Genomic DNA, 25,765 nt, shown 5'->3' on the forward strand with positions numbered 1-25,765 from the left:
ATAAAACAAAGACCAGGAATCCGTGCGACCATCAGAGGCCGTCCCGGCCTTGCCCTCGCCCCAGATGACAGTGGGCAGCACTGAGATTTCCTCGAGACGGAGACATTCGAACCATATACTCTCTTCCCTGTCTGGATCCCAGGCCCTTGCCTGCAGGAAAGTTCTTTCCGATGTCTAACCTCTCTCTTTCCGGCAGGCTCAGCACATTTCCTCTGACCCTTTCCCCAGGGAAGATGGAGAACAGCAGTTACCCACCCCCCAACACCACGCCCATGATAACGACTCTGGAAATTTTCAAATTGGCATTCTCTCCTTGGTTTTTCTCCAAGGTGAAAAACTCCGACTCAACTTTTTAAATTACCTTTTTTCCTTTTTTCTTTCTTTAGAAGAGATTGTAAAGTGATAATCTAATTCAAGACCCTACCCAAAACTGGAATCTCCTGGGCACTGTCACCACACCATGCACAGGCACGCACAGTCCCCAACAGCCTTGGCCTGAACATTCCGGAGGCCAGGAACTTCGTACTTGCTAAGGCAGCCATTACTGGATAGCACCGTAGTTGTTAGAAAGCTCTTCCTTGTGCTACTTTAAGAGGAACCCCAGCCCTCCCCCCTTGGCAGCTTTCCCACCTCACATCTTGTTCGAAGAGACCAGGTGAAGGTGGAGGGAGTGACAGTGCCTAGAGCTTCAGCAGGCTCAGCAGCTCTGCACACCCCCACCCAGACTCCCAGCGCCTTCCACTCGGAACCAAGCGAGTTGAAAGGGGAGGGGGAACGCACCAGTTCTGCCCTGCTGCAAATCACTTCCAAGTCGGTGACTCAAAAATAGTAACAGTTGTTGGGTTGCATCTCATTTCCATGTTATCAATTTAATGTGGCAAAGTACAGAAGCAATTCCTTTAGGTCCCTACCTCCTTCTCAGTACCCCCCCCCCGCCCTTTCCCACTACCCTCCCTGGAATCCCGCGCTCCCCTCCTTGATTCGCAGCCCTAGTCGCCCCAGGAGGAGACACTGTGGGTCTCAGTGGGAGCCGAACAGGAAGAGAGGCGGGGCCGGCGGGGGCAGCGGCCGCGGGGGTGAGGCCCTGGGCTGCAGCTCCCACCCCGCAGCAGCCTCCGCAGGTCCTGGCGGAAGCGCAGGCCCAAAAAGGCGTAGAGCACGGGGTTGAGGCCGCAGCGGGCCAGGGCCAGCCCTCCGGTAACCAGCAGCGCCAGGTCCTTGCGCTTGCTGGCAGGGCAGCTCCGCTCGCGGGCAGCCAGCAGGTCCGCCGTATCGAGGAGCAGGGCGAGGCTGTAGGGCAGCTGCAGCACCACGAAGGCCGCCACCAGGGCCACAACGACGCGCAGCGCACGCCGGCGCTCCGGCCCCCTGGCGGCCAGCAGCGTGCGGCCCAGGAGAGCGTAGCAGGCGGCCATGACGCCCAGCGGCAGCGCGAAGCCCAGGACCACCTGCGCCACGGCGCTTGCCCCCTTCACCGTCTGCGTGAGACCCTCGGGGAAGACGAGCCGGCAGCGCCGCTGGCCTTCCCGCTGCCCGTCCTGGCTGAAAAGGAGAGCAGGCAACGCCAGGAGCAGCGACAGCAGCCACACGATGGCTGAGACCATGTGCGCGCGGCCCGGAGCAGAGGGCCTCGGTCCTGCGGGGAGAGCCCGCGTGATGGCCACGTAGCGGTCGGCGCTGATACAGGCCAGGAAGAGGAAGCCGGCGTGGAAGGAGGCTGAGTAGAGGCCGGAGATGGCACGGCAGGTGGCACTTCCCAGACTCCAGCCCTGCAGAGCCCCTGCTGCAGCGAAGGGCAGGGTTAGGGCCAGCAAAAGGTCGGCCAGGGCCAGCTGGAGCAGGTGGGCGGAGGTGGGCGATCGGACAGCCCGACGGGCGGCCAGGTGCGTGGCCAAGACCAGGCCATTGCCAGCCAGACCCAGTGCAGCTACCACCAGGGAGACACTGGGTTGGAAGGCCCTACTGAAGGCCTGGACATCCGCCTTGTAGCAGAGCTCTGGCAACGGTTCCGCGGAGTATGCCTCCTCATCTTCCCCAGAGTAGGGGCCCCAGGAGACCTGGGGAGGTCAGAATGAGAGGGACATTATGAGACATCTTCCCACACACCTCCCCCTCCCACACATACCTTCCAAGCTGGGGGCTGCTGTGTGACAACAGTACAGAGGGGAGAAGATACAAACTCTTTTCTGAACTCTTCTTAACACACCCTCCAACAGGCCTCCTGTCTCTGCATCCAGCTTTCTGGATGACCTTGACTTTCTGGAGCTCAGTTGCCTAATATACAATGTGGAGATTAGAAATCCTGACCAGCCCAAAGTTGGCAAAGTTGTTTGAAATAAGGAAGATAATGGATGTGAAGCATTTGTGCTCTCCTTAGGTCAGGGTTTCTATTATCAATAAATCTGGAGGTTCCGGTCTGTTTGCAGCGCCCTCTCCTGGAAGAACACCCACATGCAGGCTTTGCCTCGGAGCTGGTCCCTCCCTGGACTCCAGGCATGGTGTGGAGAGGGTCGCAAAGTCTTTTCTTTTCTCCACTCCCAACCCCGCCTCTAACCTCCAGTACAGGTGCACTGAACTACTCATGACAGGGGGGATCTCAAGGGTTGGGCCTCAGGTTTCCTGGTCCCTGTTGCAACATCAGACCCCTAGGTTCAGCTTACCATTCCCCTCAGCCCAGTCCCATACCCCAACTTAAGCCTCACATCACCAGCCCCATCTATCTGGAAGGTCCCAGGTCCCAGTTGGCTCCAGATAACCTGGATAGGTCAAAGCATGGCAGAAACTTGTTACCAGGTGGAAAATCCCATCCCTTTGCCTTACCCTCCCTCTCTATGACCCTTCCCCCCAGCCCCCACTCCCACCTGCTCCGCGGGCTGCGTCCCCATCTCTGGCTACACAGGTTTCTGAGGTATAGCCACTGGGGAGAGAAGTTAAACTAGTGGGACAGGAAGGAAGGGGCGGGGAGAGGGACCAAGAGGGCGGTGGGGATTAGGGTCTGTGGGCTCTCTTTACCAGATTTTTCCATTTCACCCCCTAATTTTTTTTCTCTCTCTCTTTCTTTACCCTGCCAGTAGAAAAAGAATGGGTTTGGGAATATCATCATTTGCTAGCTACCTGTGTGATCTCGAGTAAGTTTACCTCTTTGAGCCTCAGGTTTTTCATTTGCAAAGTGGAGTAAGGTAAAAATGTCGAATTCACAGGGTTATGAGGGTGCCTAGGATAGGTGCCTGAAGCATAATTTGCCTTCAGAAAATGTTAGATTCTTCTACTTACTCTTCCCTCCATCTCCAGATAGCCAACCCCCGCTTTTCTTGGATTTTTCGGGACGCTCCACTGGCATTATCTTCCTTCCCCCACCCCTGTGGCCACAGTCCCTGCCAGCCTCGGGTTATTCAGGGTATTTCCCGGCGGCTGAGGCTCTCTACCCCCGCCCTTTCGCAGCAGGGCTGAGGCGCGCGCTTGCGCGGGGTCCGGGAAAGCTGCGCGTGCCGGGAGAGAGAGAGGCTGGGGAAGGGGGAGGTGAGAGGAGAGAGGGTGGGAAGGAGAGAGAGAGCAGCGGAGAACCTGGAACGACAGAGAGAGAGAGAAGGGAGAAGGGTTGGGGGAGAGAGAGGATAGAGGGAGGGGTGGGTTAGGAAGAGAGACAGCGATCCGCTGCGAACCCCAGGAGGAGAACTGGGAGCCCGAAGTGGACCTGGAGCCCTAGCCGGAGCCGGGCCCTGGGAGGCGGCCGCCGAGACCCGTCAGCCCTGCACCATGTGTCTTCGGCTCCTCTGCATCCTGCTCGCCGCGGTCTCGGGAGCCTGGGGCTGGGGCTACTGTGAGTGCCGGGCTCAGCTGCAAGCAGGGTGGGACCCGGGAGTCCGAAGCCTGCAGGGCGGGTCCAGCCGCATTGCGGCTAGGTGGTCGCGGGTCCCTTCCCCGGCCGGCGCGCGCTTGCTCGTTTCCATCCTTTTCTGCCTCTCCCCCGCGCTCCGCAATGCAGCTCCGAGGCTGGCGCGCGCTCCCGGGCCGGTGCTGGGCTCCGAGGAGCCGAGGATCCAGTCGGCTCCGGGGAGGGATTTGGGACTGGGATCCAAGCGGGAGCTGGTGCCTGGGCGTGAGGGTTGGGGATAAGGGTGGTACTGGTGATCCCAGCGAGGGATGAGGTTTTTCCAGCATGTGGGGCTGGGCTTGGAGCTGGCCCAGGGGCTAGGATTTGGGGCTGGGGCTGGATTTTGAGGCTGGGATCCAAGCAAGAGTTGGTGACCCTGATTCCTGCGAAGGTTGGACATGGAGCTGGTGATGCTGGTATGACTGGCTGGGTTTGGGACCAAGGCCTGGATTTGGGGTTGGTGAGGGTTGGGGGTGCTGATGAGTGGGATCCATGATAAGGCTGGGGCTGGATTGGTGCCTTGGGCTGGCTCAGGTTTTGAAAGATGCTAAGGTTGTGTTTGGGGAAGTACTAAGCCTGGGCTGGTAGGAGGGCAGTCACAGACCTGGGGAAGATCCGGCTTAGGGGTCCCCCCAGAAGAAGAAGGCAGCCCCCCTGAGTGTGCAGCTGTTGCTGCAGCCCAGGTTGAGTAGATGGCTTAAGTTAGTGCTGGGGTGCCTGCTGGGGAACAGAGAAGGAGGAGCTCCAGTTGCTCAGTGTGCCTGGTGTTTCGAAGGACCTGGGAGGGGCCCGGTGACCAAAATGTCTGTTTCCCCAACCCAGACGGCTGTGACGAGGAGCTGGTCGGGCCTCTGTACGCACGCTCCCTGGGCGCCTCCTCCTACTATGGGCTCTTCACTGCCCCGAGATTTGCCCGGCTGCACGGTGAGCCAGGCACCGCCCCAAGGTGTGGTGGGGGCCCTGGAAGGTCAGGCATAACAGGAGAGCCAGGGGTAAAATGCCCTTGCCTCTTCTATAGGCATAAGTGGATGGTCTCCCCGAATCGGGGACCCGAATCCTTGGCTCCAGATTGACTTAATGAAGAAGCACCGGATCCGAGCTGTGGCCACCCAGGGCTCATTTAACTCGTGGGACTGGGTCACACGCTACATGCTGCTCTATGGGGACCGAGTGGACAGCTGGACACCATTCTACCAGCAAGGGCACAATGCGGTATTCCAGGCCCCCTGTGCACGCACTTGGAGAACCCCCTCAGTTCTGCAACCTGCTCTGGGCACTGGCTTGGGGGAGATGAAGGAGGAGGAGATGGGGACACGTGTGAGGAACAGCGGCTTCCAATGTGGGGATTCAGTCCAGAGGCACGGTCCACTCACCGTGGGTGCAAGACTTTCTCAGATGACAGGGTTTCACATATTTTAGGGTCAAATCTGGGAGAGCTTTTTTTTTTTAAGATTTCATTTATTTATTTGACAGACAGAGATCACAAGTAGGCAGAGAGGCAGGCACAGAGAGAGGAGGAAGCAGGCTCCCTGCTGAGCAGAGAGCCCCATGCGGGGCTCAATTCCAGGACTCTGGGATCATGACCTGAGCTGAAGGCAGAGGCTTTAACCCACTGAGCCACGCAGGCGCCCCTGGGAGAGCTTCTTGAATGAGGTGACATCCGAGTTGAGCTCGGAGGAGATAATGGGATGGTGGGAGAGGACACGCTAGGTCATCTGTTTTTTTAAAGCCACGAGGGTCCAGGAGATCAAGGAGAGCCTGCTTTCTGGAAGCTGATATTGGCTGGGTGTGACAACTGCGGGCTGGGCTGGGAGGCTGTGGAGAAATAAAGCAGAAGGTTGGGACCTGATCTCCCCTCTGCCCTTTCCTCTCAGACCTTCTTCGGGAACGTGAACGAGTCGGCGATAGTGCGCCACGACCTGCACTACCACTTCACCGCGCGCTACATCCGCATCGTGCCCCTGGCTTGGAACCCGCGTGGCAAGATCGGCCTGAGGCTCGGCCTCTACGGCTGCCCTTACAGTAAGACTGCGGGATTCGTGGGGGTGGGGAAGGGGGCGGAGGGCTCGGGAATCAGTCTTCCGGGTCCTCGGCCCACCTGCTGGCCTTCGCGCAGAGTCCGACGTGCTCTATTTCGACGGCGATGATGCCATCTCGTACCGCTTCCCGCGGGGGGTCAGCAGGAGTCTGTGGGACGTGTTCGCCTTCAGTTTCAAGACAGAAGAGAAGGACGGGCTCCTGCTGCATGCGGAGGGGGTCCAGGGCGACTACGTGACACTGGAGCTGCAGGGGGCGCACTTGCTGCTGCACATGAGCCTGGGTGAGCTCCACCGTCGCGGGTACTACCCCAGCGGCTTGGCTGCCACGCCCCTCGCGGCCCTGCCTCCGCGAAGCCGCGCCCACTCCGGATCTTGCCATTCCTTACGTTTGGACCAGCTCGCCTTTTCTGTGCATGGTTTGGCGCTAACAAAACACTGGACTCCGAGTCAGAAGATCTGGATGCCAGTCTCAGCTCCACCTACCAGTGGTGTGACCTTGGAAAAGGAACCTCTCCAGTCTGTTTCCTCATTGTGGAAACCTTATATACATTAAGTGTACCTATACATACAAGCCCAAAGAGTTGTTATTTTGTATCTCATTAGCTTTTCATAACAACCATAGAATGAACTAGAAGCAGCTATTGTAAAACAGGGGCCCAGAGGGGTTAAACGACATACCCTAAGTCACATACTCCCCAATGGGCACCATTCCATCTTAAGCTGAAGATGTCCAATTTCTATATACCCCCTCCCCCCCCCACGCTGCCCTGGGCCCTGTGCCAACCCTTCTTTGTGCTCCTGGAAGCTGCTGCACCTGGGGGAGGCCTCTCCAGATTGTAGGTCTCTCTGGGGCCTCTCTGGGGCTCTCCAGATTGTAGGTCTGACCCTGATCCTCCGTTCCCCCAGGCAGCAGCCCCATCCAGCCCAGGCCCGGTCACACCACTGTGAGCGCTGGTGGCGTCCTCAACGACCAGCACTGGCATTACGTGCGGGTGGACCGATTTGGCCGGGATGCAAACCTCACCCTGGATGGCTATGTACAGCGCTTTGTGCTCAACGGTGACTTTGAGAGGCTGAACTTGGACAATGAGGTGAGCGGAGTGGTTCATTTAGTTGAATTGGGGTGCTGGGGGGTCCGTCGGGGGACAGTGCTCTCCAGTTCCTGAATCTCCCAGCAGCTCTTGGCAAAGTTGCGGTTCATGGGCCTGGGTTGTTGTTGTTCTTGGTATTGTTAGAAGGCAGATTTCCTGGGCACGCCCCCCCCCCAAAACAACTGACATGGGATCTGGAAATCTGGGTTTTGGGGATCAGATGAGATGAGAAAATTGCCCCATTGAATTGCTCAACTCTGTGGCCCTGATCTGCAGATAAAGAATCCCAGACAGGTTAATTGACCTACCCAAGGGCATGCACCCAATCTGTGGTGGAGTCAGGGCCAGCACCCAAGCCTGGGGAGGCCCAGCAAGCTTTCAGCTTGAATAGCGATGCTGGGGAAAATGTGTATTTCAAGTCTTATATAAAGCCAGGCTAGGAGCCTGGGAAAGCCTGGGGAGGAGGAGAGAGAGAGGGGCATGAGCTTGTACTCGCATCCAGGGACCCTAATCCCCTTGCCCCACCCACAGATGTACATTGGGGGTCTGGTGGGCGCTGCGCAGAAGAACCTCGCTTATCGGCATAATTTCCGAGGCTGCATAGAAAACATAATCTTCAACCGAGTCAACATCGCAGACCTGGCAGTGCGGCGCCATTCGAGGATCACCTTCGAGGCCAGTGGGCAGGGCGTTCAGGGAGGGCAGAACATCAGAGTTGCTCGGAAAGCAAAGAGAATCAGATAAAAGCTGAGGATTCCTCTCTCCCCAGCCAAATGCTCAAGTGGGTGGAGGGCATCATCACAGACTCACAGGAGGTGCAAAGGCCACCCCTCCCTAACCCCCAGCTGAGAAGCTGTGGTCTGGTCTAACCACATCCTCAATTAATGTTTGAGGAAAATACGATGCAGAGACCGGCTTGGCAGTGGCTTGGCCAGGGATCACCGAGTTGTACAGTGGTTGAGTCCGATCTTGAACCCAGGTCTGTTTTGGTGTGGTCCCCATCCCCCACCCCACCCCACCCCACCCCAGCTCAGCAGCGAGTGTTCTAGTGCCTGCCAGGAAGCCAGCCGGAAGTTGCCTCTCCCGGCTGGGAGGAAGGGAAGGAGGGAGCGGCGGCCCATGGAGATGGTGTAAAGAAGTCACAGCCAGCAGAGAGTCCCCCAGGGCCGCTTGGTTGGAGACACCCTCCACAGCTGGTTAAGGTTGTAGTAGGTGGGAATGGTCAGAATGGGAGGTCTCCGCCCGCACGCACCCCGAGGCTGTGCGGGGAGGAAGGTCCGAGACCACTATGGAAACTGAATTCCCCGCGGAGGCAGGCGGCTTTATTCTCTTGGGTGCTGATGGAACCTCACCTTCATCCTCAGGGTAAGGTGGCCTTCCGTTGCCTGGACCCGGTTCCTCACCCGGTCAACTTCGGAGGGCCTCACAACTTTGTGCAGGTGCCTGGCTTCCCGCGCCGAGGCCGCTTCGCGGTCTCCTTCCGCTTCCGCACGTGGGATCTCACGGGGCTGCTGCTTTTCTCCCGCCTGGGGGACGGGCTGGGCCACGTGGAGCTGATGCTCAGTGAAGGGCAGGTCAACGTGTCCATCGCGCAGACTGGCCGAAAGAAGCTTCAGTTCGCTGCTGGTGAGAGGTGGAAGGTTGCGGGGCGGGGGGGGGGGGGGGTAGGGGAGGAGGAGACCCCAGCAGGCCAGAGAAGGGCCCAGGAGGAGCCGGTGTGGGCCAGCACTGAGGCCCTGGCTTATTGGAGAGGGGGGAGGGCGGGGCGGCGCGAGCACAGGCGGGGGGGGGGGGGGGGGGGGGTTGGGGATGGGTGGGTGGGGGGGGTTGGAAAAGCAGGGAGTGGCCAGAGGCTCGGAGTCAGAGCGGAGGGTCTAAGGGTGCTGGGAGCGGCAGGAAGGCCGAGAGTCCTGGTACCCTCTAGCTCCAGGGGGCTCCAGAAGTGTTTATTACTTGTTTGTGGCTTTGCAGACTCTGCCTCAGCTGCTAGGGTCAGGGAAGACAGTCAAAGATGTCAGCACTCAGTGGGAGCAGTGTAATGGCTGGGGTGGTGCCTGGGGGACTCAGTCAGTTCAGTTAGGCATCTGACCCTTGATTTGGGCTCAAGTCTTTATCCCAGGGTGATGAGCTCAGAGTCCTCTGTTGAACTTCATGCTCAGCAGGGAGTCAGCTTGAGATTCTCTCTCTCTCCCTCTGGACCCCACCCTCCCCCACAGGCACTCTCTACTCTCCTCTGTCTCTCTCAAATAAATAAATCTTTCTTATATATTATATACCACTTATTTATTTATTTATTTATTTTAAAAAGATTTTATTTATCCATTTGACACACAGAGAGAAATCACAAGTAGGGAGATAGGCAGGCAACCGAGGGGGAAAGCAGGCTCCCTGCTGAGCAGAGAGCCCCATGCAGGGCTCGATCCCAGGACCCTGAGATCAGGACCTGAGCCGAAGGCAGAAGCTTAACTCACTGAGCCACCCAGGCACCCCATGTTTTATATACTATTTATATGTTTAATATGTGATGTGTTTTGTATAATGTATATCATACACACATACACACATATATATGTAGTGTAATGGAGGGCACATAGGACCGAATGAGGTCGCTGCCTCCAGGCTGCAGACACCCTTCTCTCAGAATGTGGTGTTTCCCACACACCCACTCCATCCCTTCCTCCTGCCCAGGGTACCGCCTGAACGATGGCTTTTGGCACGAGGTGAACTTTGCAGCCCAGGAGAATCATGCCGTCATCAGCATCGATGATGTGGAGGGGGCAGAGGTCAGGGTCTCATACCCACTGCTGATCCGCACCGGCACCTCATACTTCTTTGGGGGTAAGTGGGAGCCAACCTGGCCAGACCCCTGTCTCTGGGTGGGAAGGCACCACCAAACTCCCCTCAGATGGGGCTGCCTGGAGAGTTTGGTAGGGATAAATCCCCATCTCCCCTCTGGAGCCTTGGGGACTGGAAGGTCACTGCCATGGTCTCTTGGCCCCCTTCCTTCCTTCATGTCTGGCTTTCCTTTGGCATCTCCCTGGGGGAGGGTCTCTGGGGTCTCCCCTGGGGAGGGCCTCACAGGGGTGGTTGCTCCAGGTTGTCCCAAACCAGCCAGTCGATCGGGCTGCCACTCCAACCAGACGGCGTTCCATGGCTGCATGGAGCTGCTCAAGGTGGACGGCCAGCTGGTCAACCTGACTCTGGTGGAGGGCCGGCGGCTCGGATACTATGCTGAGGTCCTCTTTGACACATGTGGCATCACTGATAGGTATCCAGAAGCCCCTTTCCCTTCAAGAGGCGACCCCTCCAAAGCCCTCTTTGGTGGTCTCCTGATGGGATTGGCCTTTCTCAATAATCTCCCCCCTCCCGCTCCCAGCTCCTCCGTGTCCCACCTGGAGAGGATTCCTCCTTGGCCTCTTGTCTCACCCTCTCGTCCTTCTTTACCTAGCTCTTCCATTAAAGCGACACGCGCGCAGAATGGAAACGAAGCCTCTGCTCTTGGTCCTAAAGGGTTTTCTTCTGTGTTGGGGGGGGGAGAGGGAGAGGGCGGGTACACAGTAGTCCTTGAGCCCTGAGGCCTGCCTTAATGTGCTAGCACTTAGGCGTAAACCTGGCTTGTTCCTCGCGGTCCTGGTGCTCTCAGGAGCCGGAAGTGAAGCCTGTAGGGATCAGACCCCAAGCTCACAGTAAGGCGCCTTCCCTTGGTGCTGACCCTCTTCTCTAGGTGTAGCCCTAACATGTGTGAGCATGATGGACGCTGCTACCAGTCCTGGGATGACTTCATCTGCTACTGTGAACTGACAGGCTACAAGGGGGAGACGTGTCACCAACGTAAGCCGCCTGGGGGAGGTGGCCGCTCAGGGGCAGGGAGGCCAGGAGGTTGCTGGGGATCATGAGGCTGCTGGAGCCGGTAGGACTGGCCTTCCTCGCCCTCTGACCCCATAACTGCTTTCTCCACCCCACAACCTACCAGCTCTGTATAAGGAATCTTGTGAGGCTTATCGGCTCAGTGGGAAAACTTCTGGAAACTTCACCATTGATCCTGATGGCAGTGGCCCTCTGAAGCCATTTGTAGTGTACTGTGATATCCGAGGTAAGTGACTCTGATGGGTGGTGAAGGGGCAGCTGACAAGGCTGTGAGGGGGTGTGGGGGAAACAGGGGACTGAAGGGGGGGCAGGGGCTAGCAAGACTGAACCGTGGTGTTGGGGGGTAAAGGGGTAGAGGGGAAAGGGGACACTCAGGAATTTGTAATCTAGCCTTGCAGATAAATTCTAGCTTCCTGATCCAGTCCAGCCATCATATCTAGCCTCAACAATGTTGAGGGCCCAGAGCTAGGCTGGAACGGAGCTGCTTGGGCAACTTTATTGGCTCTGAGGAGCAGCAGTGGTGGTGGACATGGGCAGGGAGATGGGTAGAGAATGGCCATCTCGAGCCAAAACTCTGTCTCTTCCACTTCCCCAGAGAACCGGGCATGGACAGTTGTGCGGCATGACAGGCTGTGGACAACTCGGGTGACAGGTTCTAGCATGGAGCGGCCGTTCCTGGGGGCCATCCAGTATTGGAATGCCTCCTGGGAGGAAGTCAGTGCCCTGGCCAATGCTTCCCAGCACTGTGAACAGTGGATCGAGTTCTCCTGCTACAATTCCCGGCTGCTCAACACTGCTGGTAAGGGCCTAGGCTGCCGTGGGCAGGGTGCAGAGCTGGAGGAGCGCCCTGGTTGGTGGGGTGGGGTGAGGGGTTTGGGACGAGGGAACCAGAGAGGTCAGCTGGAGTTCTTGAACACTCGAGCAAGGATCTGGGCTGGTTGGAAAGGGGAGAGAGGAGCCCATGGGCTAATGGAGGGATGGGGCCTGCCAATGGCCTCCACGTCTTCCCCAGGAGGCTACCCCTACAGCTTCTGGATTGGGAGAAATGAGGAGCAGCACTTCTACTGGGGAGGCTCACAGCCTGGAATCCAGCGCTGTGCCTGTGGTCTGGACCGGAGCTGCGTGGACCCCGCTCTGCACTGTAACTGTGATGCCGACCAGCCCCAGTGGTGAGGGGCCGAGGGCCAGGGCGCTCAGGATTCCAGGGGCAGCAGAGCAGCAGGGGCTGAACCGCTGCCTCCTGCCCCCACAGGAGAACCGACAAGGGACTGCTGACCTTTGTGGACCATTTGCCCGTCACTCAGGTGGTGGTGGGGGACACGAACCGCTCCAATTCCGAGGCCCAGTTCTTCCTGAGGCCTCTGCGCTGCTATGGCGATCGTGAGTGGCAGAACCCTTTTGTGTGCCCTCCCCAGGGTTGGCTCTCCAGTTTCCGAAATTTAGACCACCTGACCCACTGCAGGTCTCTAGGACGTCCTGCCAGCCACCCAGCTCCTGCCGGGATGGGACCCCTTTAACCGTTCTTGCCCCATCTTCCCCCACCCCACTGGGGGCTCCCTTATTTCTCCACCCTCTGACCTCCCTGACCAGGCTTTCCTCCTGGTTTTGCAGGAAACTCCTGGAACACCATCTCCTTCCACACTGGGGCTGCCCTGCGCTTTCCCCCGATCCGTGCCAACCACAGCCTTGATGTCTCCTTCTACTTCAGGACCTCGGCTCCCTCGGGAGTCTTCCTAGAGAATATGGGGGGCCCTTACTGCCAGTGGCGCCGGCCTTACGTGCGGGTGGAACTCAACAGTGAGCAGGCAGACGCTGGGAGGGACATGGGCTGGACGGAGATCTCTGGGGGGAGGCAGGGTAGGCAGAGGTTAGGGGATGAGACAAAGGCAGGTGCCAGCACGGAAAGGGCTTTAGAGAACGGTAGGTTCTAGAGCCGGGTCTGTCTTGGTAGCAGCTTTGTGAACTTGGGCACTCGCTTCAGTGATCTGGGCCTCAGGCCCCTCACCTTCGAGAAGGCACTTGGACTCCTGAGGTGTTTTCTGCCTGACCAGTTCTAACCTCAGCAGTGGGGCTGGGAGGCTTGCCTCCGGGGATCTGCAAATTTGGGAGAGACCAGGAGTGCGAGGTTTTAAGGAGTTTATGGGTTTTGTCCCAGGCTGAGGAAAACTAGAGGGACGTTCAAGGAACTCCGAGGAGTGAGGAGGAGAGGTGGTATGGAGTGAGGAACCCGTGGGGTCTGACTCCTTTCTCCTCAACCCCTGCGTTGTCCAGCCTCCCGGGACGTGGTCTTTGCCTTTGATGTGGGAAATGGGGATGAGAACCTGACAGTACACTCGGATGACTTTGAATTCAACGATGATGAGTGGCACTTGGTCCGGGCAGAAATCAACGTGAAGCAGGCCCGGCTCCGTGTGGACCACCGGCCCTGGGTGCTGCGGCCCATGCCCCTGCAGACCTACATCTGGCTGGAGTATGACCAGCCCCTTTACGTCGGTGAGCAGCCGCCCTGCGCCGGGTCTGAGGCCTCCTGCCCCTTCCCACCCTCTCACGGCAGCTCTCCTTGCTTCCAGGAGCCCCGTGTCTGAGGTCCCGACGCCCTCTGCTGCGGAGTGGGCCAAGAGCTCACCTCTCCTGTCTAGGCCATGGATTTTATTCCATGCTCTCACCCCCCTTGGCTCCCTTCCCAGCCCCAATACTTACCCCTGCCTTTGGCTCTACACCCATTTCTTGACCTGCCCGCCCTTCCCAGGATCTGCAGAGCTAAAGAGGCGCCCCTTCGTGGGTTGCCTGAGGGCGATGCGTCTGAATGGAGTAACTCTGAACCTGGAGGGCCGTGCCAATGCCTCGGAGGGTACCTCACCCAACTGCACAGGCCATTGCGCCCACCCCCGGTTCCCCTGTTTCCACGGAGGCCGCTGTGTGGAGCGCTACAGCTACTACACGTGTGACTGTGACCTCACGGCGTTTGATGGGCCATACTGCAACCACGGTCAGTGCAGATGGGAGACCCAGGAGCCACAGGGCGCAGAGGGGTATTGGAAGGACAAGGGAAGGATGGTGGGTGCAGAGTCAGCACCAGGGAAAACTAGAGTTGTCCTGGCTTCCTGAGCTCTGAGCTGGGACCATCTCTGAGCCAGGACTGCTGAAGATGATGGGCGACACCAAGCCATAGAGAGGTGAGGAGGGGATGGTGCAGCTGGCTGGTACTGAAAGAACTCAAAAGCAACTGCCAGATAACTTCCCCATCTTCCCACTGTCACCAAGATATCACAGGTTCCCCACCTGCATACCCAGCTCAGGTGGTGCAGTCTGCTCCCATGCCATTTCCTAGTTGATAATCGCTGAGCTCCTAAACAGGTGTCTACAGCCTGGTTCTTGGTGAAGGCAAGCCTTGACATTCACCTTAGCAAGATTCTGCACGTGCACCCAGACCACATCCTTCCTAAGGCTGGTCTAGGAGGATGCACGTGCAGGAGCGTTCATGGTGGGAGAAGTCTCCTGGAGCAGGGACTTGCAGGGATGCAGGGACCAGCAGAGGACCTTGGGTATTGGTTTGGGGGTGAGTAGTGGAGAGTGTACCAGAGAGGATCATGATACTTCGATTCTTTTTTTTTTTTTAGATTCTATTTATTTATTTGCGAGAGAGAGGGAGCACGAGCAAGGGGAGGGGCAGAGGGAGAAACAGACTCCCTACTGAGCAGGGAGCCCGACACAGGCTCCATCTCGGGACCCTGGGAGCATGGCCTGAGCCCCAAGCAGATGCTTAATTGACTGAGCCACCCAGGCATCCCCATGATACCTCGATTCTAACCATAGCTCCCTGCATACGGCATATCCTTATAGAAGTCACTAGCCACTTCTGAGACTCGGTTTCCTCCATCTGTAAAAGGCACAGGTCGTATTGGATGATCTTTTCCATTTCTCATGGTTTTAAGACTCCATTCTGGGACCTAAAGGCTCCAGGGGACCTGACAGTGAGTGAAGGCAGGCTGTGATAGTGGCAGGACATGAGGCGGAGGTCCAGGGTGGGTGGGTGACCTACAATGTCTGAAGCCAGGAGCAGCAGTGCTGATCCCCCTCCATGTGCCCTCAGATATCGGCGGATTCTTCGAGCCGGGCACCTGGATGCGCTACAACCTGCAGTCGGCCCTGCGCTCGGCAGCCCGGGAGTTCTCACACATGCTGAGCCGCCCGGTGCCAGGCTATGAGCCGGGTTATGTCCCTGGCTATGACACTCCGGGCTACGTGCCCGGCTACCACGGGCCCGGGTACCGTCTGCCTGAGTACCCCCGGCCTGGCCGGCCGGTGCCCGGGTACCGAGGGCCAGTCTACAATGTCACTGGAGAGGAGGTGTCCTTCAGCTTCAGCACGGACTCCGCCCCCGCGGTCCTGCTCTATGTCAGCTCCTTCGTGCGTGACTACATGGCTGTGCTCATCAAGGAAGATGGTAAGGTCCCACGGGGACCCAGCCCCAGCTTCCTGCAGGGCGCCCTTCACTGTCGCAGCTGCTGGTCCACTGGCACAACCCCCCATCCCCTGACCCGGAGCTCTCCCAAGAGGGGGCTGTGGGTACTGAGTGGACACGCCCTTTCTCCCCCTGCCCCACCCCCATCCCACAGGGACCCTGCAGCTGCGGTACCAGCTGGGCACCAGCCCCTACGTGTACCAGCTGACCACGAGGCCAGTCACGGACGGCCAGCCGCACAGCGTCAACATCACCCGCGTCTACCGCAACCTCTTCATCCAGGTGCGTGGAGGGACAGGGACCCCCTCAGGACGCACCCAGGCAGTGGCCCCAGGGACGTGTCCAATAGAACAGGGAGAGTGCATCCCAGTTTACAGAGGAGTCTCATGGGTCTTGCGTGTTGTTCTGGGAGGTCATCTGGGGAGGCGGATGTTCTCATGTCTGTTCCGTAAGGCAGGGAACAGGCTCGGGGCGTCTCGGGGTTCCCCACCGAGGCAGGCCACCGGCAGCTGCCACGACAGGGCTCAGAACGAGGCTGCCGGATTGTTCACAGCGAATCCTTCAGTGGATGGCTGTCCACCTGCGGCTGAGCGAGGGCTCCCCAGGAGCACGGGAGTCCCCGTGTGGGCCTGGCTTGGTCAGCCTCTGCTTCTCCCTCCCTCCGCACCTCTCCCCTGCCCCTCAGGTGGACTACTTCCCACTGACGGAGCAGAAGTTTTCGCTGTTGGTGGACAGCCAGCTGGACTCACCCAAGGCCTTGTATTTGGGGCGTGTTATGGGTGAGCTGAGGGTGCCAGCGTGTTTGGGGCAAGGAGCAGAGGGGTGGAGGCGCAAGGGAGGCCTGGATGATGAGGGAGCCGGGGCAGCTGCGAAGGCAGCAGTAAGGAGGGGCCGGAAACCCGCTGGTGGTGAGTGGGGCAAGGCTGGGGGGGCCCAGCCCCTCTCCCTCTGGGCCTGCCTCTCCCTCAGAGACCGGCGTCATCGACCCAGAGATCCAGCGCTACAACACCCCGGGGTTTTCGGGGTGCCTGTCTGGAGTTCGATTCAACAACGTGGCTCCCCTCAAGACCCACTTCCGGGCCCCTCGGCCCATGACAGCGGAGCTGGCCGAGGCCCTCCGCGTTCAGGGGGAGCTGTCCGAATCTAACTGCGGAGCCATGCCGCGCCTTGTCGCAGAGGTGCCGCCCGAGCTGGACCCCTGGTATCTGCCCCCAGGTGGGTCTGGGGGACACACAGAGGAGGGAGGGTCGACAGGGAAGGGCAGCGGTTCTTAACACAAAGGAGGCTTCGCCTCGCCTCACCGGTGCTTTTCCCCTCCAGACTTCCCGTACTACCACGATGAGGGATGGGTTGCCATACTTCTCGGCTGTAAGTAACAGGAGCGCTATCTTGACCTCATTCTACCCCCCGTGGGCATTCCCTCCCTGTCCCGGACCCCCGGGCTGAGGGCGGCGAAGGCATAAGGTGTGGGGGCACACACACGGATGAGCCAGGCTGTGCGGATGGCAGCAGAGAAGCGAGCTGCCAAGTCCTCCGTGTCTGAGGACACCATGGACTCTGAACTGAACAATTAAAATGGGGCTCTAGCAAAGGGATGAGGAGAAAGAGGGTGCAGCAGTTTCTAGAGAGGCGAGAAACTGGGGTAATCCCAGGGGCGTGGACAGAGAATACGGGAAATGGAAGACAGCAGCAGGGTGAGCCCGGAACTCAGACCTGCAAGACATTTGGGACTGGCTTGACAAGTGTGAACTGCGGACGGCCACGCACGTACCCTTTTGGCCAAAAGCATCCATGTGTGTCTGTGGAGAAAACCCCAAGATTGGCCCTGAACTCTTCCTTTTTTCCCTTGCAGTTTTGGTGGCCTTCCTGCTGCTGGGGCTGGTGGGGATGTTGGTGCTCTTCTATCTGCAAAATCATCGCTACAAGGGCTCCTACCACACCAATGAGCCCAAGGCCACCCATGATTACCACCCTGGCAGCAAACCTCCTCTCCCTGCCTCAGGGACTGCCCCGGTCCCAGCCCCTACGGCAGCTTCCACCCCAGCCCCAGCCCCAACCCCAACCCCAGCCCCAGCCCCAGTCCCAACCCCAGCCCCAGCCCCAGCCCCTGGCCCCCGGGACCAAAATCTCCCCCAGATCCTGGAGGAGTCCAGGTCTGAGTGAATCAGGAGAAGGGCTCTAGGGACCAAGTCCATCTCCTCTGAATCCCCCAATCCCCACCTCTCCCCACCCTGTCAGGGACATTTGGCTCCTCTTAGCTGGTTCCGCTCACACAGAGGAGGCCCCTCCTGCCAAGTCTGGTAGGCCGCGCTACAGATGGGACCAAAGGGAGTGGCCAGCCTCACTGCCTAAACCAATGCCCTCCCCGTCCCCATTTCCCCAGGCTCCTGGTTGTTCGCCTGCCCCAAAGGAGAAGCTCCGTGGGGTTGAGACAGGCCCCCTCTGCCATCCCTGTCCCAGCTGCTGCCAGGGATTAACAACAGAGTGCAAGGGAGATTAACTGCTTCCCTTCAAATATTCAATCTCAGCAGGGACAGATGTGTGGGATTGCAGGGATGCACAGGGCATGGGGGGAGGAGGCTGCTAAATCATATCCCCTAGCCTCCCCCCTGCCCTGCAGAATGTCTTCCATCTGCTTCCACTCAGTTGGGGGTTAGGGAAGACTTCGTTGCTGTTCCCCACCTTCTCATGTTTGTTTTGTACAGAGACCAAGAGGCCTCGCTTTTAGCACCTTAGTACCTCCGCTGCTTCACATGCTTTAGCCAAAGCCATAAAAAACAACTTGCAATGTAGAGAGAAAAATGCAGACACACCGACTAGCCAGCCCTCTGTTCTTCCTCCCTCTCCCAAGATATGCAATAGCCTTGGTGCCTGTCCAAAGGCTTGGCCCCCTCTCCAGTGCATGAGGAGTCTTCTTTCCTCCGCTCAGAGATGCTGCTTTGTTTGCCCAGGAGGTCATATTCTTTATATATATTTTTTGTTGCAAAGTCTCTCTCCAGAGAAACTCTATATATTACTCTAATTTTTTAATTATCAGTTTATATATAAAAGAAAAATCAATTGACTGTCCTGTGCTGTGCCCACGGTCTGTAGTTTTTGCTTCTTCCGTGTTGGAAGTCTTGTGAGGTCTGCTGGCCACTCACCCAGCCCGACCCAGCCTCCACTCTCAAGCCATGCGCTCAGAGCCAGAGCCGTCCTAATAAAGCAGAGTGGCAGAGCCCCAGTCTGTGCGTGGTAGCTGGCGTCACGGCAAGGGGATAAGCGGGATGTTTTTAAGGGATCTCATCTGAGGGCTCAGGAAGTTCTACGAAGAGCCCTTGGAATCCTCACAACACTAACTAGGAGCCTGACTGGCTCTTGCCAACCCCTCGACCCCCCCAACCCCAGACCTCAGTGGAAAGTGGGGGTTAGAATGCTAACACTTCAGTCCGAGCTCCCCCTGTACTGGTGTCCCTGGATTCTTCGATCCCCAAAGTACACAATATACAACTTGCCAAAATGGATCCTACCACTTTATTCAGATAAGAGGTCACAAGCCACAGGACTTTAAAGTGCATGAGATTCACTGGCAATAAAGCCGCACATATACCAGCCTCCCCCAGTCCCCACCACCTTGCTCCATCCGTCATTCCATGGTCTGGGGGGAGGGGTTGAGACCCGTCATTTAAGGTGTGGGCGTGGGGGGCAGCGAGGGGAGAAGGATGGGAATGCTGGTGGAACAGGAGTCCCAGTGGTCTGAAACTGGCAAGGAGGGGATTCCGCACACTGAGGGAAGAGTGGGGTCAGTCTTGCCTCTCAATGGCTGGATGTCACTTGCTGCCCATCTTTCCCCACAGCCAGCTCCATTTCAGACAGACCTAACTCCTCCTCCTTCATTTGTCTCTGGTTTTTCCCTGTCCTTTATGAGGACTTCAGAGCCCACAGTCCAGCTAGAGAGCGTCTCCAGTACAACGAATACAAACCACTGCATCTGGAGATCTCAGAATCATGGCAGGGCTGGCCAGTTAGGTGGGAAGAAGCCTCTGTCAGGAGCCGGCTGGGTGTGTGCTGAGGGCTGAGTGTACGTGTGCCCATAAGTGTGGTGTGTGAGGGTATGTGAGTGTGTGTGCATGTCCCACCAAAATCCCTATGTGACAGTCTGGCCCGAGGGAACCCCACTCCTTACTTCATGGGACAGCCAGTGGGGTTGGAGGAAAGGAGTGGTCAGTACAGACTAGAAAAGCTTGGGATCCTTAGAGGAGAGAAACCAGCTCCCTACTCCAGTATTCCCTGGGCCAGCCTGTCCCTGTGCACATCCTTTTACCCAGCACAATGCCCCTTATTCCCCAGCGGCTCAGCACAGCAGCCATAGACACAGGGGTAGCTCCCCAAGCCAGCCCCATGCTCATTTATATCCTGTGTGGCAAGGAGGCTCCTCCTTACTCCTCCAGGAGCTGAGAGGGAACTGGAGGGGAATCTTCCAACCCCTAGCCTTCCCCTCCCCTTAGAAATGGGATCTGGGCAGGGGCCCCAGAGACCTCAGCTCAACTCCACCTCAACCTGCAGACCTCCTCAAAGAAATAAAGTGCTTGGCTCTTCATGACTCCCAGAGAATGGCAGCATGGACAGGCACGGGGGTTGGCCTGCTACTTCTCAAGACTTCAAATATCCCCCACCAGTGTACATGGCGAGCGCGATGGCGTCCTAAACACATGTAACTTGGGAGCCCCTCACCTACTTCCAAACTCTGTCAACTCACCCTTTCCAACAGCAGGTGCATCAGACAGGAAAATAAATCACCTTCCGAACCTCCCCCTTTCCAGCCCAAGCCTTCACCCATCTCCCCAGAAGACAGAAGCAACAGAGGTCCTGTGGGCATGGGCTCTAAGGGGAACGAGAGGCCTGAAAACAACTCCACAGCCTGGAACCAGAGTGTTCATAGCCAGCCCTGCACACCCCACCGTGCCTCTTCAGGAGCAGCACGCCGCCTGCCTGCAGTCACCAAGCCGCAGCTCTGGAGGCAGCTGGCTGCACCCTGGCACCTGCTTTCAGGAATCTGAAAATGTATCCACCCATCTCCAGAGTATGGAGAAGGCTTCTCAGAGCCTAGAGGGCCCCAAGCTTAGCAGTTTAACTCGGGTCATCAGGATGGCTCTGGCTCTCTATGGAAGAATGGCACTTAGCTGTCCTTCTCCCAGTGCTGAAGACCTATCCTCAGAACTCACACTCTGAACTTGAACTCTGCCAGGAGGGAGCAGGTAGTTTAGGTGACCGTCTCCCCATCTGAAGTCAGTCTGTACCACCACCAGGCTTGCCTTTGACCCAGGCCACTCGTAAGTTCCAGGTACCAAACTTCATTTAGCCAGTCCTCTCCAGGTCCTGTGACCAGAGAGAGGTGCCGGCAACCAAATTACACAAGGACCCTTGACTTGGAAAGTTAGAATTACAGGACAATGCTTGTGAGGAACTTCCCAGGTTGACTGCCGAGGCTCACAGCCTACACAGCAGACAAGAAACCGCGCTGAGCCACCCACCCCCAGCCTGCGCTCTCTTCCTCTGAGGCCTAAGACTCGGTCTCGCATTTCTGCACCTCTCTCTTCTGGGGGCCCAAGCCCTAGCTGCCTCTGTCTCCCCTCTCACTGAGACAGCTTGTTCCCACCAGACACAGCCGAGGCCTCGCTGCAGAGGGAATGGGTGGGGGATTCTCGGTGTGGGAGACACGTAGTGCAGGAAACTCGAGCAGCGGTGGTGTGTGCATGAAGCAAAGACAGTGCTGCTACCATAGGCGCTGGCGTGGGGCCCAGGAGGGCTAAAGGACATCAGTTTCCCTCTCAATCCCCACGTACTTGAGAGCATCAGCTTGGCTGTACCTGTCCCGGAGCAGGAGGAACCAGGTTACTGTCAAGGCTTTTGTGAGCGAACCGGTAGACTGCCCTCCATTCTGCTCCCTCTCCCCCTCCCTCAGAGCGGTTTACAATTGCTCCCACTTCTGATGCAAGGCACCCGAGAGCAGAACAAAGAGAAAGACATGACCACCAAGACTTGACCACTGTCTGCTTCCTCCATATCACCCACCGTAAGCCCCCAAATCAATTCTAACAGCCACCCTTCTGTCCCTGGAACCACCTCCCAACCATTTCTGGCCCCCTCACCTGTAATCAAAGAAGAGCTCTTCACCAGCTTGAATTGCCCTTTTAGCAAAGATCCCAATGCGATGATCCCCATTCACCATGACCACTGCGGACAGGACAAAGCTAAGGCTAGGTTCCTGCTCAGCTCCACGCCAACGATGCGTGGTGCTGGGCTGATTTTCTCCCAATTCCCAGTGAAAACATAAATGAAGTGGAATTAAAAAGCAGTCGGTGATGACTGTTGCCTCTGTGCTTTTAGAGCTCTTGTTCTGACTGGTGATATAGGAAGAGTATTATCTCTAAGAGATTCTTGTTTGTGGGAAAATGGTTATAATGTATTCAGTGAAGAAAGCCAATTACAAAACAAAGACTCAAAATGATACCAGATGTTAAATCATGACTGTCTTTGGACAAAAAATAACTCAGCAATGAAAAAAGTTACATAATGGATAGAAATCATAGTAAATAAAGCATCCATCATCCACCCTCCCTCCCACGCTACTGAGAGCTCACCTTTGGCATAACAGTTGGGGTTCACTGAATGGTTTGCAAATCGAATTTTGTTTCCTTTCCGGGTAGCATCTACTACAAAATCTATACAAAGAAAGACCATGAGCTCACCAGACAAATCCACAGCTTCTTGAACCTGATTTCAAAATCAATTAAATGGAACAGAAATAATCCAGCGGGAATTCTGAAGACCAGCAGCACACAGCATAAGAATATGGCCTCATGTGAGTGTGCTCCCTTTGGATCCCCCCATTTTGCTAGAATTATGGATCTCCTCTTCCCATCTACTGGGGGAGAGATTTCTGAGGTGGAAATGCCCAGTGCTCCGATTAAAACAAAACCCAGAAATGGGGGTTTTCCCAAAGCAAGAGAACCGAGACTCATGGCATCTTGAAGTTGAACCTCCCCACCTCACTCTGTGCACCTGCTGGAGAAATCACAGCTGATCTGAACGTGGGCTATCGTAAGGGCAATCTGGTAGAAAGACCCACCAGAGACCACCCTGGGGCAAGAGGAAGAGACTCCATACCATTGTTGAGGTTGAAGAGGAAGCTGGACATGTATTTGTCATAGACCTTCCCCCGTCGATCAGCCTCATCCTGAGAGATCAGCTGCAGAGACAGACAAGGAACAAACGGGGGTCGGGTTCCCCACTCAGGGCATGGTCCCCTGCCACAGAAAGAGCTGGGAGGGGGCGGTGTCGCATGGGGTGCTTGCTGAGTATCATGATGAGAATCACAGGAGACAGGGCTCAAGTTAGTTCATTCCAATCCCCACCCACCATGACCAGTATGAAGCCTGAAGAGAGTTCCCTGCCTTCCCCCGCCTTCTGTAGCAAAGAATTTCAGAAGAGTGGTTTATCTCAGGATTGCAAACACTTCTGTGGGATCCCCCAAGGGGCCACACAAGAACTCAGCTGAGTTATTTAGAGAGTTAAGTCATAGAGGTCTGGCCCACAGAAAATCAGAGTTTCTCATCAGCATTTCCCCAGATAGGAATGTGGTCCAAACCGATAGCACTCACCTCACCACAGTATTCAGAAATGAATTCGTTCTTTTGCACAGACTCCTTAATGAAGGTGCCCCATCCGGCCACATCTGAGGGGGCCAGCAGCAGGTGCTGGGGAAGAGGAGTCAAACCTCAGACTACAGGGCATGTGTGAGCAGGCGGGGTGTGTGCTAGACGTGCACGTGTGCCGGGGATGGGCAGGGTGGAAAGAACAAGCAACTGTTAAGAGGATCTGAAAACAGAAAAAGGTCTCAGCCACTCTGTTCTGGGGAGAGGAAAAACAAAGAAGGGAGGTGGCAAAAGGAAATGTAACACCTCCTCCTCTAGGCCTGGGGGCCTCCTGGAGCCCAGTCTCGAGGAGCTCAACTCACTGCTGGAGCTCAACTCACTGCTGCGGGTCAAGCAGAAACAGACAACATCCTCGATGGGTCCTGTGTCCCTCCTCTCTGCCCCTCTCAGGCTGGCCAGTTCGGGGGTCACGCTTCTAACTCCTCCCCAGGACAGACAACTTCAAAATTCAAGTACACGTGTGTCCCTCAGAATTTGCTGAGCCCTTTTATGTAGAAGCCCTCCAAGGGGCTGGTGGAAAGAGGTCGCTGGGGCCAACTCCATCTTTCCCCCTCCCTCATGCAGCCTGCAGGCGCATAGAAAGCCCTCACCTTCTTGAGGCCTCGCTGGATGCTGCAGTTTTTGCAGGAAACCACCTTGCAGTCCCAGTGCTCGGAGGCCCCACAGGTGAGGCACAGGTCGGGGTCGCACTCTCGCACTGCCAGGTAGCAGGGACACTGCTTGGTGTTGCACTGGGTCTTACAGCGACAGCCAGGGAAGCGATTCTGACCTGGGGCGGTGGGGGGACACAGGGAGGGTTAGGAACTGGGGCAGGCTAATGCTGGGGCTCAGGTCTGCCTCGAGGGTCAGCAAGGAAGTCAATGTGATATGTTCCGGGAAAGTTAGCAAAATAGAGGAGAAACTCTCTGACCAATAAGCATCTAGTCAAGTTTCTTTCCGGAGAACATGGAGTACCTTCCAACATTCGTGCCTGGGAATCAAAAAAGCAGGTTTGCCTACGGAGAGGTGTTTCCTAGAGATTCCTCAGCAATGCTCTCCCTCCCCCTTGTTGGTGGAATTTGGAAGGGAGGTGGTGAGTGGCCCACAGAAAATGAAATCAGTGCTTTTCACTGCTAAATCATCACCATCAAAACAAGAATCATTTTGAGAACAGAATGCATCCGTTCTAAGCTACCCTCCTCCACCCACTGCCCTCCCCAGCACGAGTGCCCCTCCGCTGTGGCTAAGATTGATATCTGCTATGGGTTAGAAGGGGTTTCCAGCACAACTGCCCAGGCACCAAGTTATGCAGGCTCTGGAGGCCGTTATCAAACTGCTCAGCCTTGAGCAGGGAAGGGCGCGGAGCGATAAGAAGTGAGGGAGAAGCACATCTAGCCTCTGTCCTACTTCTGCTGACATCCAGCCGGGACAGATATGAAAACTCCCAAGTAGTAAACTAAACTAAGCCACATACAGACTCGTAACCCCTGTATGTCGTGACACAGCATCCTAGAAAGGGAGGCAGTGACTGCCCCAGAAGGAAAATGATTCCCAGGCTTATTTCTTCCCTGAAAGGTAAAGAGGGGAACATTTCTGTTTCTGTGTAATTGCTGCTTTTAGAATCAAACACCTACAGATTTTAAAAAAACGACTTTTCCAGATCTTAAGTACTTGTTTCCTCTGTAAAACGCTTAAAACACAGCAGAGAGAACATCAGAAGGCCCGAGGCAGCAAGGGCCACAGGCTGGGAGGGGAAGGTGGGCTGCACCAGGGCCGGCTGTCTGGGAGGACTACCGGGGAAAGCAGAGAACTCTTACAGTCCGGGTTGCACTGGCAGAACTTCTCACAGAAATTCTGTGTCATGATGCAGGGGCAGGTGCTGTCACAGGGGCGGTCTGGATGGTCGCAGGGCTGGTAGTTGTACACTTGTGTGGAGGAGTTATCTAGGGGAGAAAAGAACAGACCACAACACTGCTGTACCCACGCCCCCAGCTGTCCTCACGCCCAACTGTCCAATGGCCCCGCACTAGGGGAGGCTGCCCTGGTCACTGTCTTGGATGCGCATTTAGCACCTGAAGGGAAAAGCACTCAGAGGTGATGTTTGTTTGGCAGCCGCCATGGGGGGATTTCTTTGTGGGGAGAGGGTGGAAATGGCCTGGGACTGCAGGAGAGCCATTCCGAACAGAAAATGAAGACCGGAACCTGGCAAAGAGCTCGCTATGCAAGTCAGAGGCCACAGGGCTCACAACTCTGCCTTCGGAGAGTTGTTCTCAGCTGCAGTGAGAAGCTGAGCTGTTCTCAGCTGCTGCAGACAATTCTGCAGCCTGCGGAAGCGGTGCAGGGTCAAGGAGTGCAGCTGCAGGTGGGGCGGGGGGGGGGGGGGGGCACAGCCCTACGACCCCGGGCTGAACTGCCCCAGAGCACTCTGCTGCAACTTACTTACCTTTCTTCAGCTGAATTTTCCTGCAGTGTGCAGCCCACAACCTGAAAGAGAGACGGATGGACCTGGGTCACGGCTCCGGGGAACTCTGCAGATTTGAGTAAATATCGAAGTGGCCTGCTCTGAGGGACTCTGGTGTGATCACTGGGGAGCACCTCCCCCAGTCCCTTCACAGGAGGCCTCTACCCTGGTGGGGGCTGCTGGAGTCCATCTGGAATCCAGCTGCTCTATGCTTTGAGATTTAAATATAAACAACAAAGATGCCTAAAAAACAAACACAAAACCTTACCCTCTGTGTCTATTGTAATGCTAT

At 56.8% G+C, this 25,765-nt stretch overlaps 3 protein-coding genes and 1 long non-coding RNA gene across 12 annotated transcripts in view; 1 reads left to right on the forward strand and 3 right to left on the reverse strand.

Moving 5' to 3' along the window:
- Window positions 1–853: 853 nt before the first annotated feature.
- Window positions 854–3,411, reverse strand: CCR10 (C-C motif chemokine receptor 10). Of its 3 annotated transcripts, none has more exons than XM_082706167.1 (2): window positions 3,274–3,411; window positions 854–2,057 (listed from the first exon to the last, which is right to left on the reverse strand). In XM_082706167.1, the coding sequence occupies exons 1-2, from the start codon at window positions 3,283–3,285 to the stop codon at window positions 990–992; spliced, it is 1,080 nt and encodes a 359-aa protein (XP_082562293.1). In that variant the 5' UTR covers window positions 3,286–3,411; the 3' UTR covers window positions 854–989. The 3 variants fall into 3 exon arrangements, with proteins under 3 accessions (XP_082562293.1, XP_082562292.1, XP_082562291.1); XM_082706166.1 differs by lacking the exon at window positions 3,274–3,411 and adding an exon at window positions 2,862–2,924; XM_082706165.1 differs by lacking the exon at window positions 3,274–3,411 and adding an exon at window positions 2,207–2,331.
- Window positions 3,075–18,559, forward strand: CNTNAP1 (contactin associated protein 1). The gene is given in 26 exon segments (XM_082706089.1): window positions 3,075–3,128; window positions 3,668–3,737; window positions 3,739–3,820; window positions 4,697–4,798; window positions 4,893–5,086; window positions 5,749–5,896; window positions 5,991–6,194; window positions 6,820–7,004; window positions 7,536–7,679; window positions 8,369–8,630; window positions 9,693–9,842; window positions 10,101–10,272; window positions 10,729–10,835; window positions 10,978–11,097; window positions 11,467–11,670; window positions 11,884–12,040; window positions 12,124–12,251; window positions 12,483–12,668; window positions 13,143–13,364; window positions 13,621–13,860; window positions 14,965–15,318; window positions 15,491–15,618; window positions 16,022–16,115; window positions 16,306–16,551; window positions 16,657–16,704; window positions 17,189–18,559. Coding segments are annotated over 26 exon segments (4,305 nt in total). The 5' UTR covers window positions 3,075–3,081; the 3' UTR covers window positions 17,500–18,559.
- Window positions 5,312–6,058, reverse strand: LOC309851242. The gene is made up of 2 exons (XR_014304683.1): window positions 5,973–6,058; window positions 5,312–5,689 (listed from the first exon to the last, which is right to left on the reverse strand). It is a non-coding gene; the product is annotated as an uncharacterized lncRNA (long non-coding RNA).
- Window positions 14,500–25,765, reverse strand: part of EZH1 (enhancer of zeste 1 polycomb repressive complex 2 subunit) — a 35,938-nt gene continuing 24,672 nt past the window's right edge. For 5 of the 7 annotated variants that reach the window (XM_082706122.1, XM_082706123.1, XM_082706126.1 and 2 more), the window contains 8 exons: window positions 25,456–25,496; window positions 24,830–24,955; window positions 23,624–23,802; window positions 22,980–23,075; window positions 22,486–22,567; window positions 21,960–22,040; window positions 21,468–21,552; window positions 18,836–21,185 (listed from right to left, as the gene is read on the reverse strand). In XM_082706122.1, coding sequence (XP_082562248.1) covers window positions 21,125–21,185; window positions 21,468–21,552; window positions 21,960–22,040; window positions 22,486–22,567; window positions 22,980–23,075; window positions 23,624–23,802; window positions 24,830–24,955; window positions 25,456–25,496 — 751 coding nt within the window. In that variant the 3' untranslated portion in view covers window positions 18,836–21,124. Of the gene's footprint in view, window positions 14,840–18,835; window positions 21,186–21,467; window positions 21,553–21,959; window positions 22,041–22,485; window positions 22,568–22,979; window positions 23,197–23,623; window positions 23,803–24,829; window positions 24,956–25,455; window positions 25,497–25,765 lie in introns of those variants that run through there. The other 2 variants (XM_082706125.1, XR_014304682.1) reach the window with 2 other exon arrangements.

Source organism: Mustela nivalis (genome assembly GCF_964662115.1).
Source record: "Mustela nivalis genome assembly, chromosome: 17".
In the NCBI taxonomy this organism is placed as follows: domain Eukaryota; kingdom Metazoa; phylum Chordata; class Mammalia; order Carnivora; family Mustelidae; genus Mustela; species Mustela nivalis.